Raw genomic sequence first — 12,814 nt, forward strand, 5'->3', positions numbered from 1 at the left:
GATGGAAAGAATGACCTTTATTCTAATACTGAAGAACTTTGAATTTAAAGAAAAATCAAGTAAGTGAATAACGTATAGCATTTGTAAATATTTTGTATCCATGTTTTCGAGACCAATACATGAACGTATACAAGATTCTTATGGATTGGTTTCTACTGCCACCTGGATTGGCAGTCCCCAAAAATATGAAAATGTTTGGCACCATCTACCCCACATCTTCAGCAAGTATCCCCAGTTCCCTGAAATCTACCACTAACGCCAGGTACCTTACTTCAGAAAAATAAATTAACAAATACTTAGCACATAGATAAGTATGTCTGTGCTAAAAAAAACCTTAAGAATAATTCAGGTTAAAATGCACCAAAATTCATTCTCACCAGACATTCAAAAATTAACATTAAAAATTACAGTTCCAGGGCTTCTCCATAACATCCACTCACATTTTCTAAGTCCAAGTATCTCTGGAGCAGTCAGGCCTTCACAAAGCTCAAGGAACTCAAGAACACAAAGCTCAAGGAACTCAAGAAACTGTTCACCTCTGCACCTGTCCTCCATTCACCACATCCTTTTTGTTGTTTCATCGTGGAAGTTGACACATCTGACTCTGGTGTCTATGCCATCCTAAATCTAAAGGTAATAACAAGATTCACCCATGTGAGTTTTCTGAAAGCTTGTTTATGACTAAACAGAACTTTGACATGGAGAATCGGGAACTCTTGTTGGTCAAACTGGCTAAGGAACCTTTAACTGGACTAACCACAAAAGCAAGCCAAGTTTACTTGTATAACAAACTCCAACAATGAGGCAGTTCAAATTACTTACTGCAAAGAACATCTGATATCTTCACTCTGTCAAGAGATTAAATCCCAGATAGGTCAGGTTCTCATTATTATCTCTCTCCTACAGACCCAGGACTAAAAACACTAGATATGACACCCACTTCAGAATTCACAATAGACCTGAAGAGGGCCAGGCCCAGGCAAAAGAGGATTTCATCCTATATCAGTCAGTTTGACTGGCAATTACCAATCTCAAATTGGAAAGTTGGATTAAGGAGGCCGACTGACAGCACCTGATTCCAGGATTGTCCCAACAATCTCCTCTGTCTCGAAGCACCTAACAGAGATATTCACATTTTACCATAGTTTATGTCATTCAGGAGTGATCAATACTCTAAAAGTTGTCCAGGCCCATTTCTGTGGAAGATCCTTCACTGAGACGCCAAGGAATTCATCTCACCATGATGCATATGCTGTCAAGCTAAATCCTCCGATCAACCATAGACTTTACTCCTATGACCATCCCATGCTGCCCTTAGTCCTACTTATCCATGGATTTCCTCTCTGATCTATCCTCTTCCACTAGCTACACTCTGTTATTCAACATTGTTAATTGTTTCTAAAAGAGGACTCATTTGGTCCGACTCATCAAATTTCTCTGCTCTAAAGAATTGGGAGAGATTCTTTTTCAAGAGATTTCTTCCCATTGTATCTGACAGGAGCTCACAGTTAATTTCCCATTTCTGGAGGGAGTTTTGCAAACTTCTTGGATCCAAGTGAGTCTCTCTGGGTTTCATCCACAAGCTGATGGACTGACCAAATGACTCAACAAGGAAGTCGAAACCAATCTGATTTGTAAACAGGACCCCACTAAATAGTTGCAGAACTTACTCTGGGTATAGCTTGTCCTCAGTTCTCTTCCCACCAGTGCTACAAGCCAGTCGCTAATTCTTCATAATTTATCAGAATCATTCCCCAGTTTTCTCCTTTCAAGAAGGATCAGCTTCTTGAAAGGCTGTGCATAGTGCAGCTGCATAGTGCAGCTGCGTGCATCTATCCACGCAGCTGCACTAAGACGCCAAAGGGTATGGCAATGAACCCATAGGACTTTTGTTAAGACTTCTGCTGTCTGTTCTGGAGTTTCCACCAGTAAACCAGGAAGGGCAGAGAGTATGGTTGTCTAGAAAGGATGAAAGGATCTTCCTCATCATGTTAACTCCCGCAAGCTGCTCCCCTCTCTTCATTGGTTCTTTTCCCATCTCTAAGGCAGTTAATCTTGGATTAGTTTGCCTATGTCTTCCTTGGACTCTGGAGGTATGTCCCACCTTCTATTTGTCTCTGATCAAACCTGTTTCCACGACATGTCTTGTGCAGTTCCCCAGATACCCTCCACCTGCCCATTACATCACCTTCAGTGTTTTCTACTCTTATCACGCGCCTCCTCCAGTCCAGAAAATTCAGCATTCTTGGTGTTCCTGCCCAGCACATCATGGACAAATCTCTGATTTTTCAGTTTCATCGTGACCATGCATGATGGAAGACCTCTTTCTATTTTATTTGGGTACCCCTGTTCTAGCTTGTTACCCAGATCTCCCACTGACTCTGCAAGCTGCTTTCATCATGTCTTTTCTACAGGGGCATGGTATTTAAATAAAGAATTAAGAGCATTTCTTTATTTTTGTCTCTCCTACATTCATTGTACTGTTTAGGCATCAAAACTTCAAACCTAAAAAAGTCCCTGCTTTTCTCAACCCTTAATAGTTCACATGCTTTTATTTTAATTTGAGCTCTTCCCTTTGTCAGTGTTTTCTCCCCCTGCACTCGTGTTCACTTATTTATTTATTTATTTATTTATTTATTTATTTATTTATTTATTTATTTATTTGCAGACACTTGACAAGACAATCGGAATGTGGCCCATCCTTCCTTGTCAGAAAAAGTCAATATGCAGTAATGAAATTCCAGTTGCCCCATTATCGCCCACTCTCTTCTCCATTCCCTCTGGTGTCTATCGATTGGTGAAGGACTTCACAAATCAATAATTTGAATCTCTACTGATTTTCTCTTCACAGAAGATGTGGATTGTGAGGCATGTTGCTGACTGATTTTCTCTCAAGGGAAGTATTCTTGTTGCTGATGTTTTGTTTGTCCTCCTTAGTAACCTTGATATTTCCTTACAAAGCTAACTGCTGTGTTAGGTCTGTGTAGGACTCAGTTATCCTACTCTTATTCGTTTATTAATCTTAAATCAGCACTTGTAGTTCAGGTTCAAAGTTATTCTGCTTTTTGGACACAAAAAATTAATGTAATCTTGTTTGCGTTGCACATTAAAAAATAAACTTGACAGCAAAGTGTTGATGAAAATGCTTGATAGTGAGCAAAGCATTTTCCTCTAGAGGTCAGCCTTGCGGCGGAAAAAACACAAATCAGTTGTTTGTTTTTTTTCTTACTCTTTGTATTGTGCTGGATTCTGCAAAACACGCATGAAAGGACCAGATTTAAAACTTTGTGTGTGCAGTCGCACGCTCCTATGTGTGTCACTTTATGATTGGGTCTGGGCCTGGTTGATTTCTCCATGTGGATTGGGTAATCCCTTAATCTGATAATGACACACTGTGCAGATTTAGTGATTAAAGTTGGGAGGCAAATGGTTGTTGCTATGGCTTCCAAATAAAGGAAGATGCGAGTAAATCTGTGTGTGTATGAGAACAATGTGTTTGCAGTTTTAGGGAAATGAGGGAAGTGAAATGTGAAATGTGTGTGATTTATCAGACTGATTTTTTAACCACTAAGACATAATTAGAAAATGTTCACATCTTGTATTGTAGATTATAGCTCAGTGCATTAGCAGTCAGACCGCTTCTTTGCAGGGTTTGATGCAATGTTTTTATTGTAATAATGATGCAATTATTTATTTCAAGAAATTATTTATTTCTTCAGGCTAACTGTTGCTTATTTAAGTGTTGGAAATAAACTAATCTGTCATATTTTTACATGTTGCAATGGAACAGGTCACTTTGCTATAAGTAGGGGTATGGACAAGCCATCAGCTGCCCCACTGCTATCTGGAAACTTATACATATTGTGGATTTAAGAGTCTTTATAAAAATAAAAAAAAGCTTTGCCACATCGTTTAAAAAAAATTATCGTACATACATACACACGGAATTGGTTTCGGGTTTCATCCACATTAACTCACTAATCTGCCCCTTAATGTTGTTTTAAACATGCCAAACCATTAGGGGGCAGTGTGGCGCAAAGCTAAGGCCTATGTCAGCCAATCAACCGCAACTTCCTGTTAGGAATTAAACATGGTGCCAGTAGGTTAATTTGTGAATTTGTCTCGACATATATACTTTTAAGTAATGTGTCAGACTATAAAGTTATTAAAACACAAGACTGTTGATTGAGAATCATGTCAATGACAGTAGGTAGATATATTAGCACATTATTTGTCGCAGACCCTAATCTGTTTTCTCATGTAGACACACAAACATAAACACTGAGTTTTCTCAAATCTCCATTTTAGTCAGTTTTTCTGATTTATTTATTATTATTTTTTGTAATATTACGTTTGATATTTGTGTGGATGAAAGGTTAAAACCCATAGACGTATTTTTTTTCCTGAGCAAGACTTAAAGAGCTCCGGCCGGGGGCCGGATTTCCGGCTTTTGACCAAACGGTCCTCCTCAACCAAACTGTAGTCTCTGGGCTTTAAGAGCTCCGTCTGGGGGCCAGACTTTCAAGCAAAGCGAGCATTGGACCAAACGGCCCGCCTCAACTAAACTGTAGATAATAGACAAAGATGTCTGCCAATCAGAATTCTAGCTCCCGTTTTCTTGACCAATGACTGTAAAACGGTTTGTAGAAAAAAAGCGCATGCGTTCGGTTCGGCGATTAAATCAAATGAGATATGAAAGAAGATGGAGTTTGTCTCACCCGGTAAAGAAACACGTTTACTTGAGAAAGGAATTAAAAACAAGTGGCGCTGGGCATGGCTAGAGGAAAGGGGACAGGAAGTTGGCGGAAATTTTTCCAAAAGGGCAGCGCTGGGATTCCTGTGGGGGGGCGTTTGGTCGAAGGTAAACTTTACACTTTACAATCACAACAATACCGGTTTAGACTTTGAGCAACTAGCTCAAACTGTATTTCGAAACATTAAATCATGCCTGGCTGCAACTGTATCGATGGCAGCTCTCCTTCTATTAAGTGATTGTAGCTCTTGGCGCATCTCTGCTCCTGCTAGTAGCTTCACCGCATCAGGTCAGCGTTACACCGGCTGATGACTTGCTGAGATTCACTTTGTCTGGTGTCTGATTTTCTAATATTTTATGTTTTATTGAGGATTTTTGTACATATGTTTTGGCAGTTCTGTGATCATGTCAAAGCAGAAACTTATATTAAAAAGTGTTTTATTTCCGTCTGGATGCTGCCCGCTTCCATGGAAGGACAACAGAAATCGCTCTTATAAACATGTAATTACTAAAATCACGATACCCTCACTTTGTATCCCTCTGAAAAATGAACCCATTTAAATAAAGAAATCCCTCCATGGGTGATACGACGATAGAGAGCGTTCGTTTTACAGCGTTAACACCGGTGCTGTAAGTGGTCCGGTATGAAACGAGTGCGATAGAACAACGGTACCACAGCACTTTTAAATTTCAATAATCAAAATACCGAAATTGTTTCTGTTGTTTTAAAAGGTTTATGTCAGTCTGCCTTTTCCCCATCGATACGTTTCCGGACCGCCCTGCACCTTACGGGGTTAAAAAAAAAAAAACAACAAAAAAAAACAGCGCACTTTGCGCAAAACTCTGAAACAGGAGAAGCGGGACATAAAACGGAACGACGAACTAGATGTGAATTATGGCATACAAACAATCCGACGCTGAACAGTGAAAAATCAACACATGATGTGAAACATATGGTTATTAGGCAGCGCAGCCGGTGATGAGTGAAGATTACTGATGGTGATGGTCAATAAATTATGAAATAAATCCAGCAACAGAAAAGAAACTAAAGTGGACATAGCAATAAACCGAGAGAGGATAATACTAATAAAAGGAAACTAAATGGAAATGAATGAAGAACAAAAGGCAAGAATAAACTAAGAAACCAAAGTAAATACAGAGGAATAAACTGGTATGGCAAGACCTTTCGATCAATAATTAATGCAGAGGAATGTGCGGCAAGAATAAACAGACACTATTTCCAGCTAAAAGGTAAAATAATATTGTTGAAGTGCCACGGGTTTGTTGAGACCACATCTAATACTGAGAATAGATATATCTTACACACCAAAACAGTAAATAACTTATCACTTATTTATGTTTTTAATTAGACTTGATATATTTCTTCAATATTATTTTTCATGTTAGTGTTAATGTCATGAGGCCGATGACTCCATGACACTTTCAATTTGACTCATTAGGATTTGATTAAGAAACAGATTTGTTCTTTGTAATTTCTGTCCAGTAAAACTATTCATCTATAAATCAATAGACAGGTCTATATAAATATATAATCCATGTTTCTGTCTCATATTTGTATGGCATTAAAAGGATCTGGAACTTCTGTTTTTCCACTGAAAGCTCTGGTTTGCACAATAAATAACATCTGGGTGAAATTTTATGGATGATGCTCTGATGTCCCATTCTCCTGAAGGCAGCACAGAGCTGCACCACCAGAAACCGACAGAAACATTGAAGAGAAGAAGACTTATGATTAATGTAGTTACAGTTCTATCCATGTTTTATTGTTGCAGAGCTCAGTTGTTTTGCAAATAAATCAAAGTTTAAACTGGCATGTTGTACATCTTTTATCTGCTCATTTTGTGGAATATTTAACAACTAGAAAATGGAAAAGAATAACCATATGTATTGCACTTTGACTGGCTGCTGTTAGGCCTACAAATTTTAAGTTGAATGTTCATTGTATTTTTCATAGACACCTGTGAAAATAATTTCTATTCCCATGGTTTTTTGTTCTCTGGGAAATTATCTTAATGATAAATACAGAAACAAGCATAAAAATCAAAACATCTACAATAGTGATAGTAATATTAATAATAAAATAATAGTCAGTGCAAAGTAGCCTACAAATTCTTTGTTGGGGGGCGGTGAGGGACCTGGATAAAGGCTGGGGGGGCGCTGGCCTGAAAAAGATGGAGAAACACTGATTTAGTTGGTAATGTTGCATGTTCTAAATTACTTGCAAAAACATTGACTGAAAGGACTCTTATTTAATGTTGAGGGRTTTTTGCCTGTAAGRCAAACCTTTAGGGCACAGACATTTTATATTTTGTTTTAGTTGAAATGTACTGAAGTCTTATTTAAGTTTGAGTGTTTAGCTTGTTAATTGTATTGTTAGAAGCAATTGTTTGCACTATTCAAAGACACTTTTTATTAAACTGTGGCAATAGCAATGGTATAGTTAATTTCTATCATAACTATAAGTTTCAGGCTCAGGATTTTTTTTACTTTAAGCCCTGGAATTAGGCATAGGACATTTCTTACCGTACACATTGTAAAATGTTAAAATGATCTAATCCTCATATAATTTGCTTTCATTAGTAATTATCGAGCAGAATTGCTTTCATAACTACCTAATTAAAAATGTCATTTGTGAAATTACATTTAAGCTGTTATTTTGATTTATTTTAATTGACTTCTTTTTTTTAGGAAACTATGTGTGATCTTAAGATAATATTTTTCAGATTAATTTATAGAATTTATGAATACATTAATTTGTGAACATATTTAGCAATCATTCTGCGTCCACAGTTCAAACAGAAAGGTCTTGGTAACGGTATTCATGGTCTCAAAAATAGCATGGTTCTTGCAGGTTTTTAAAACCAGATTTCAGTCTTTTTTTCACTCATCCTCGGAATATATTTAATTTTAAAGCCAAGGATTTCCACAACAATATAAATTGAAAACATCCCTTTGTATATTGCAGAGGAATATCTTGCCGTCTCAAGATGAGAAGAAGGAAAACTATTGTGCAGTTAAGGTGCCCTGGAGAAAATTAGCTGAACAAAAAATACAGTCCAATTTAAGCAGTCACGTTGCAAATATATGCCAATAACCTTCAGCCTTCTGCATTTTGATTCAGGTTCAAAGCAGCCTGCGGTTTTTGAAAGCATCCTGCAAATATGCTTTGAAGAGCTGCTAAGCCTCTCTAGGTATTAGATAAAAAAAAAATGCAGGATTTCATATGTTATGTAATCCTGCAACTGATCAAAGAAAATACAAGTCACCCAAATCAAAATGTTCAATGAACGCCTTTTTAGGTGGATTAGCCCAAACACTGGAAAAGATGCAAACTACTGACACATGAATATGGAAGAGAAGCAGATGAATGTAGCGCTTTAGGTCCAAAGATGGTGAGTCACAAAAACAGACCGCAGCTTTTCTGTAAGACACAAAACTCCAGATATCTGTACTGAAAAGGACATGCTTCCACTGTGAGAGCAGCAAGCTCAGGTTCAGGTTCCATCTCAGTGACCAACCACACAGCTCAGCCGCTGACACGCATGACAAACAACAACAGATTCTCCATAATACTAAATGCAGATGTGCCAATTCTGCACAAGATGGCAGCATACACCATCGACCTTTCCCAAACCCAGTTCTAATCTGCATTAACCTTCTAATGAACTGTTATCACTAAATTACTGAAAGTTGTTTTTCTCTTTGATTCATATACGAACATTTCTTTGCATTTCTGTCTAAAACTCACAGTTGGTGGTTTCCTGTCAGAGGAGGAAGCTGCATGATCAGCATCAGAAGTGAGAGAACAATAAGGGAAATTCTGCTGCAGTGTAGAATCACATGGTGAGGGGCTCTTGTTGTGGGCAGGCGGGTTGAAAGGGAGGATTGGGTAACTTCTACATAGAGCTAATCAGGCGTGAGATGCAATCCAAATGGGAGGTTTGTTGGTAAGGGAAAATAAATATTCAGATTTATAGTGACAAAAGCACAATTGGAATCAATTGGAGTAATAAAAAAAAAAACACCATGTGTTCCAGCAAAAACAGCTGAGGATCACTACTGCTGCAGATGATCCTCAGAAATAAATTATTTACTCTGAAAAATAGATTTGATTTGGATGTAATTTGATCCTCATGCAGAGCTGCAGTCGATGTGTTTGTGGTTCCATGGTATACCTAGAACAGAGGTGTCCAAACATTTTGTCATAAGGACCAAACTCATGAAGTTGAAAGCATTTGGAAGCCACATTTTTTTTAACATATATGTATTTTTGTAATATTTTTAAAGAAAACTTTTTGTGCCTTTTTTAAATCAACAAAATAGTCAGACTATTTTTTTTTTTAATAGAAAATGTATCTGTAATTGTAGATGCAAAACATAAAAGTCTTGCATGACTGCGTGTTCAGACACAGCTTCAACATTTTGGGTCAATTGTTTTCTTTTTTGAAAAGTGAGATTTGCTTTGTGAGAAAAAGCAGGTTGATGTTTACGGTCCTAGTTATGCCAGAATTAAGATGGATGCAAAATGTTAACAAATAGAATCTATTTTTTGTACCTTTAAGATGTTATTTATCTGCATAAAAAAGAAAGAAAAGAAAAAAATACCCCAAAAGATGAAAAGTGTCCGTCTGCATCAACTGAGTTGGATGAGTGCTGCTCATCATTCCCTGGTTAATGTCTGCAACTTCTTGAGCAGGAACATGTAAAGTGGTAAATCTACCACCCCCTGTAGTATGTATGTAGTATTTAATTGTTTTATAATCTAGAAAATTTATAATATAAATATTCTAGTAAATACCGCCAGTACCGTTGCGGTATTTCTTTTTTGGATAGCAACTTTCCAGCCGCTCTTGATTAGAATCTGTAGAATCTAAATAACTTGCTGCAGCTGTACTGAAATTTATGGCATCTTCCAGGTTTTATGTGTGTGTCAATGCATGAATGTAGGAGTCAGAGTTCTAGTTATTTAGCTGTGAGGACTTCACAGTTGTTGCGTAAATGTTGCATTTCTGATGATGAACTTGGGCTGTAAAGTCTGTCACTCTGCTCTACTCAAACACACACAGACACATAGAGTTAAATTACTCTGTACCTTAGGTTTAGTATCCATTCATTGGCAGTGTTGCAGGCTTCCTTGGATTTAAGTCTAAGCACAAAAGTCAACGTGATATCTGTTCATCTCTGCAGTATTTCATTCTTTTTTGATAAAAGGACTTTATTGGAGAACTGAAAATGCAAGAAAGGAACCAAATTGTATTTAAAGCGACAGTACTATGTAAATTATCTTTTTTGAGCTTTACATCATGTTATAATATTGTTCCCTCATCAGAAACGTACATAGAGTGTTTCTTTTATTCTTTCATGCATGTTTGAGAAATCCTCTAATATCAAGTGGCAACCATTCATGATACAAAATGCCTTGGTGGACCTATAGCCCCAAGCTTCCGAGCTTCAGCTTCACAGAGCAGACCTCCCTGCAACTCCCTCACTCAGCTTCTTCAGACTATCCATCCATCCATTCTCTTACACCCTTGTCCATTGTGGGGTAGGGAAGGGTGCTGGTGCCTGTCTTCAGTGAGAGATTTCGGGTGAGAGGCGGGGTACGCCCTGGACAGGACGCCAGTCTGTCGCAAGGCAACACAGAGACAGACAGGACAAACAACCATGCACACATCCTAACAATCATGTTTTTGGACTGTGGGAGGAAGCCAGAGTACCCAGAGAGAACCCACGCATGCACAGGGAGAACATGCAAACTCCATGCAGAAAGACCTGGGGCCGGGAATCGAACCCAGGACCTTCTTGCTGCAGTGCTACCAACTGCTCCACTATGCTGCATCCTTCAGACTAGCCAGCAGCAAGTAGCAAACACCTGGTAGAACTCTGTTCCCAGTGCAACGCTGTTAAAAACATTGTTAAAGGGTTAATAGAGGAGCCATGTTGTGACGACTTCCTGAGTTTCAGAAAGACCTGGAGACATTTTTACAACCCCAAAACATCTGAAGGTAACGTAGTTACTTGATCAATCAATCAATCAATCAATCAATCAATCAATCAATCAATCAATCAATCAATCAATCAATCAATCAATCAATCAATCAATCAATCAATCAATCAATCAATCAATCAATCATATTTGTATAGTTTACTTCAGTAACAAGGCATTTCAAAATGCTTTATAACATAAAAACACAAAAATAAAAAGTCATAAAAGCAACATACAGTCACCAATTGAGAAACCAGAAACAAACATTATATTTGATCAAATGGCATCATCAAAATCATGAATGCACATCGTATATGCTCATTAATATTCCATTTATTATTATGGTTCAAAGCAACTCTAAACAACTGGGTTTTAGTCTCTTATATATATATATATATATATATATATCCTTTCATTTATTTCTTTGCTTTACCTTCCAACTTTAACATTAGTTGATTCTTAAAGCCAGAAATGTGAGAAACGTTGCACTCTATTTCTCCTGCATGTGTTCCTCAGTTTTATGAACATGAGGTTTTAATTTGAGGTTTGAGTCTAAAGGTTCTCCAGCAACAATAAAGGCAGCTCTAAAAGCATGCGTTAAGTAGATTTTACTGTGTGCAGTGGTGAGGGGCAGACCAGGGGGGTGGAGGGGGGACTGTAACAGATGTATGTTCCTGAAGCCAAGGCACTTTACAGAACTACATCTGCCTCTGGAAACCAAAAATAACCCAAAGAACAGAATTAAAATAGATGGTAAAACGTGCGTGGTAGCATAATCTGTTCCCGCTGTTTGGAGCATTTGAGTGGCTCTCTTACGGTGGCCTATATTTAGCATGTCTGCATGTCTTATGGATTTAGGTGCATTATCCTTTTGCCATAAGCTCATCTTCTCTTCATCAATTGGCAGTCTTCGTGCCTGCTTGGCAGCTGTGGCGCAGCGTTTACGGGGGGAATGCACAGGGACAATGACAGCAGCCAGTGTGTGATGACCGGGCGTTCTCTCAGACAGCAGCGACATGTTCCAAAGGCTCAAAGTGCCTCTCGGCTTCGCCAGGTACGCTTCGAACGGCTTTACCATCAGTTGGGTTGAACAGAATCTGCAGGGATGTGCAGGGACTTCTTAAGCTTAAAATGAACTACAGTCATAAATCCAGTGTTTGTGTCAAGTGTGTGAGGTATCTACATGTTGGTACAATGAATATAAAACATTTGAGCCTTGATATAGAATTTTGAACCATTGTGTGTTTCAGAAAATCTGCAGTAAATTCAAACTAGTGTACCTACATTTTTGTGTTTAGAATCTGCTGCAGTTGTTTTTTTGTATTGTTTTAGTGCAGTGAAAAAAAAAGTTTAAATGTTATTTGGCCTTTGATTAATGTGAAAAAAATGTCCATGATTAGTGGATGTGAATCTCTGGTCAGGGCTTGCTCAACATTAGGTGTGTTAGGTGTGCGTGTTTCTCAGCATGTGATTGGTTGGGTATGCTACAGTCTTTAAGTAAGAACATTTGATTTATTTTTGGTACAGTAAAAACATCTACATTAAAGAAATGTAGACGTTTCCGTCTGCAGCTGAAATTATTATTATTTTTTTCTGAGGAGTAATCTAAAATTATTGCTATTGCTTTTCTTTGGGTTCATATCTTATGACTTATGGCTTGCTGTATTTTCTTTTCTCAAGATCCAAAACAGTCGTATGGAATTATTGTATAGGGTTATAATGAATTAAAGGGATTGAAGGGAAAAACAGACACATGTTGAATCAGCAGACCTGTAATAAAAAAATGACATTTAGCTGGAGTTTAGCAACACGGCGCAGATGTTTGCTGAATAGCAAATGGGAATCCTCTTTAATGGATATCTGTTGTGGATTAGTTTGCAGTTTCTAAATGGAGATCGAGGCACTTATGCATTCATGCGTTTAAAGGCATCTAAGCACATCTTTCTGTGGTCTGCTTCAACAGGCAGCCAGAGCCTTGCTGGAGGAATAAGCTAACTTTCTGCCGGCAGGTGGTCCCCAAGATAATTTGACTTCTCACACAGAAAATAAGATCC

The 12,814-nt window shown here is 38.0% G+C and overlaps 1 protein-coding gene across 2 annotated transcripts in view; it reads left to right on the plus strand.

The window, feature by feature from the left end:
• LOC103468281 (syntaxin-binding protein 4) overlaps positions 1–12,814 on the plus strand; it is a 65,116-nt gene that overhangs the window by 6,674 nt on the left and 45,628 nt on the right. Inside the window, exon 1 of one of the 2 annotated variants that reach the window (XM_008415241.2) lies at positions 11,663–11,814. The exons of the other annotated variant lie outside the window; for it this stretch is intronic. Coding sequence (XP_008413463.1) covers positions 11,777–11,814 — 38 coding nt within the window. The 5' untranslated portion in view covers positions 11,663–11,776. Of the gene's footprint in view, positions 1–11,662; positions 11,815–12,814 lie in introns of those variants that run through there. 2 annotated transcript variants of the gene reach the window in all.

This window comes from Poecilia reticulata, linkage group LG8 (genome assembly GCF_000633615.1).
Source record: "Poecilia reticulata strain Guanapo linkage group LG8, Guppy_female_1.0+MT, whole genome shotgun sequence".
Lineage (NCBI taxonomy): Eukaryota > Metazoa > Chordata > Actinopteri > Cyprinodontiformes > Poeciliidae > Poecilia > Poecilia reticulata.